This window comes from Sorex araneus, chromosome 2 (assembly GCF_027595985.1).
Source record: "Sorex araneus isolate mSorAra2 chromosome 2, mSorAra2.pri, whole genome shotgun sequence".
Lineage (NCBI taxonomy): Eukaryota > Metazoa > Chordata > Mammalia > Eulipotyphla > Soricidae > Sorex > Sorex araneus.
Window position 1 is genome coordinate 238,582,029 of NC_073303.1, and position 3,013 is coordinate 238,585,041.

At 51.6% G+C, this 3,013-nt stretch overlaps 1 protein-coding gene across 1 annotated transcript; it reads left to right on the top strand.

The window, feature by feature from the left end:
* Nucleotides 1–834: 834 nt before the first annotated feature.
* Nucleotides 835–1,722, top strand: LOC129401803 (zinc finger protein 239-like). The gene has a single exon (XM_055124677.1). It carries the CDS (start codon nt 835–837, stop codon nt 1,720–1,722), a length of 888 nt encoding a protein of 295 aa, XP_054980652.1.
* Nucleotides 1,723–3,013: the final 1,291 nt, after the last annotated feature.

Sequence of the window (3,013 nt, forward strand, 5' to 3'; positions counted from 1 at the left end):
ACAGGCTTAAAACAGGGCTCTGCATGTAAGGCTTTGATGAATGATAAATCAAGGATTTATTCAGAGGAATATCCAGAAAGCCCTACAGTCAGGCCTGAGGCTATAGTACAATGCTTAAGGTTTAATCTCCAACATGGTTTTTGGCTTCAGAGTTCTTGCTTCTGAGTGATCCCTGTGTCCATAGCCAGGAGTAGACCCTGAGCATTGCAGAGTGTGGCCCCAAGATAGGAGGAAAAAAATAAACCCCCAACCAAAAAACCAAAACAAAACATGATCAAGACTGGTGATTTATTGTTGATATTCATTTATTATTTTGTGTAGTGAGCATTGCCTAGTCCTGAATCTTGGTCTTACGCTTAGGAATAATTCCTGGGGGCGCTCAGGGGACCTGATGGTGTGCAGGGGATGGGTCCAGGGCAGCATGAAACACGGTTCCCGCTCTCCCACTGTCCTGTGGCCTCAGCCATCGGGATGATCTTGCTTTTCTATTCATTGTGTCTCATCATTGGCAGATACCTCTTTCCAAACAGTCTCGGTTATGATCTTGAAGCTACTGCACAAGCCAGAGGAAACTCGAGGCATACTCAAAGCCTCACTGCACCCCAAAATCCTGCTACTTCTTCAGAATGTTCTTCACTCCAGCAACCCCCAACACTTCCCCAAAGCTCTCTTCCACGTGACCTCGTTCAGGAGGGCATCTGCTGTCTGACCGCTGAAGGGACCACCTCTTCCAACTCTGGTGAGTTCAGGCGATGCACTCTGTGGGGTGCTGGCACCTGGAGCCCAACATCCCAAGAACGCAAAGTGTGTGGGGAGACTTTCAGTGTCACCAACATGCTGACGCGTCACATCAGGGAGCACCACGAGAAGATGCCTTATGTGTGTGAGTTCTGTGGGAAGGGCTCCTGCTACCCCACATACCTGCAGGCTCATGCCGAGATCCATGTTGACCTCAAGAGGCCCTTTAAGTGCCCTGAGTGCCCACAGAGGTTCCAGTATCCCTGTATGCTGCGCGACCACGGTAAAGTGCACTCTGCGATCAGGCCATTCACCTGTGGGCCGTGTGGGGAAAGCTTCAGGACTCACTCGCAGCTGCTGAAGCACAGCCGCACCAAAACTAGGGAGAGGCCGTATGACTGTGAGCAGTGTGGGAAAAGCTTTGGGACTCGCTGGAACTTGCGTATGCACAACCAGACCCACAGTGGGGAGAGGCCTTATGACTGCGAGCTGTGTGGGAAAAGCTTCAGTACTTGCTCAGGCCTGCGTATTCATAGCCGCACCCACACCGGGGAGAGGCCGTATGCTTGCGAGCAGTGTGGAAAAAGCTTCAGAACTAGTTCAAACCTGCATGTGCACACCCGGACCCACACAGGGGAGAGGCCGTATGACTGCGAGCAGTGTGGGAAAAGCTTCGGGACTCACTGGGTCCTGCATATTCACAAACGGACCCACACAGGGGAGAGGCCGTATGACTGCAAGCAGTGTGGAAAAAGCTTCGGGACTCGTTCGGACCTACTTAAGCACAGCCGGACCCACAGTGGGGAGAGGCCATATGCCTGCAAGCAGTGTGGGAAAAGCTTTAGTACTAGCTCAGGCCTGCATATTCATAGCCGGACCCACATTGGGGAGAGGCCGTATGACTGCGAGCAATGTGGGAAAAGCTTCAGCACTAGATCAAACCTGCGTAAGCACAGCCGGGCCCACACCAGGGAGAGGCCATAGGACTGTGAGCAGTGTGGGAAAAACTTCAGCACTAGCACAGTGTTGCATAAGCACCGATGGACCCACACTGGGGAGAGGCCTTATGTTTGCCCGGAGTGCGGGAAGGCGTTCCGGGTCAGCGGCTCAAGGACCAAGCACATGCGTATCCACAGGCGAGCGGCCCTACATGTGCCCACATTTCGAGAATATTTTCGCAGCCCAGACACCCTCCTGTTTCATCTGATGGCGCACATGAACCACAGTCCTTTATAGTGTCCTGAGTACAGCAAGGCCTTCGGCTGCCGATCCTACTTCAGAGGCCACCTGCAGACTCACCAGTCGACTCAGCCCCTCACCTGCATGGAGTGTGGCAGAGTCTTCAGCCACCCCCCCCCCCCAGCACCTCTGCCGGCTCGTCAGGAAGCATTTTGAGGAGCAACCATTTGTGTGCCACTGCGGGCAGGGTTTTGGCCAGGCTGCAACTCTGCACACGCACGTCTGCCTTTCCCACACTGGGGAGAAGCTCTGAACGAATCTTCTGCCCTATGCCAGGATACTCCCCTGTTTTCTACCAACCTGTGGGGAAAGAAACCTTGATGTTGCAATAGCATGTGGGGTACAACTCTGTGCCTCAGTTTCCCCCCATACCCCAAAGCTAGGGTAAATCTATTTCTTTTTAAAATCATCTTGGAACTACAACTGATGATGCTCAGGAATGGCTTTGAAGTTCTGTTCCCAGCAAATTAGTCCTGGTGATTATCAGGGGATCCTTTAGGATGCTGGGATCGAAACCTGGGACAGCCACATGGAAGGCCAGTGCCCTACCTGCTGTGCTATTGTGATAGGCCCCGGAAATTGTAATCTCGGCTGCTGTGAAGTCATTTATGACTTATGGAGCCTCAGGAGAGAGTCTATTGGGGACTTATATTAGAGTGACGTTATGTTTTTTGTGTTTATATTTCTTTGGAGCCCACACCTGCTACTGCTCCAGGCAAATTCCTGGCTCTGATCTCAGGGATGAATCCCGCGTGCATTGGGGGACCCTGTGATATGTCCCAGGTCCCACCCAGGTCAATTGCTGCATGGACAGCACCTTCATCTTTAGTATGGCTCAGCTCTGAAATTCTATTTTATTTTAGCTGCTCCATGATTTCCACGACTGTTTCAGGTAGAGTTTGCAAGCATCAGGTATTTCAGATAATTTTTTTTTTTATCTGGACACTGGTTGGTACTCAGGGTTTCCTCCTGGTTTTAGAGTCAGGGATCACTCCATCAGTGCTTGGGGATTGTTCAGGGTATTGAGAATCATCCC

Bases quoted from the DNA above. Each gene is read 5' to 3' on its own strand.
- LOC129401803 (XM_055124677.1), top strand. From the start codon at position 835: ATGCTGACGCGTCACATCAGGGAGCACCACGAGAAGATGCCTTATGTG.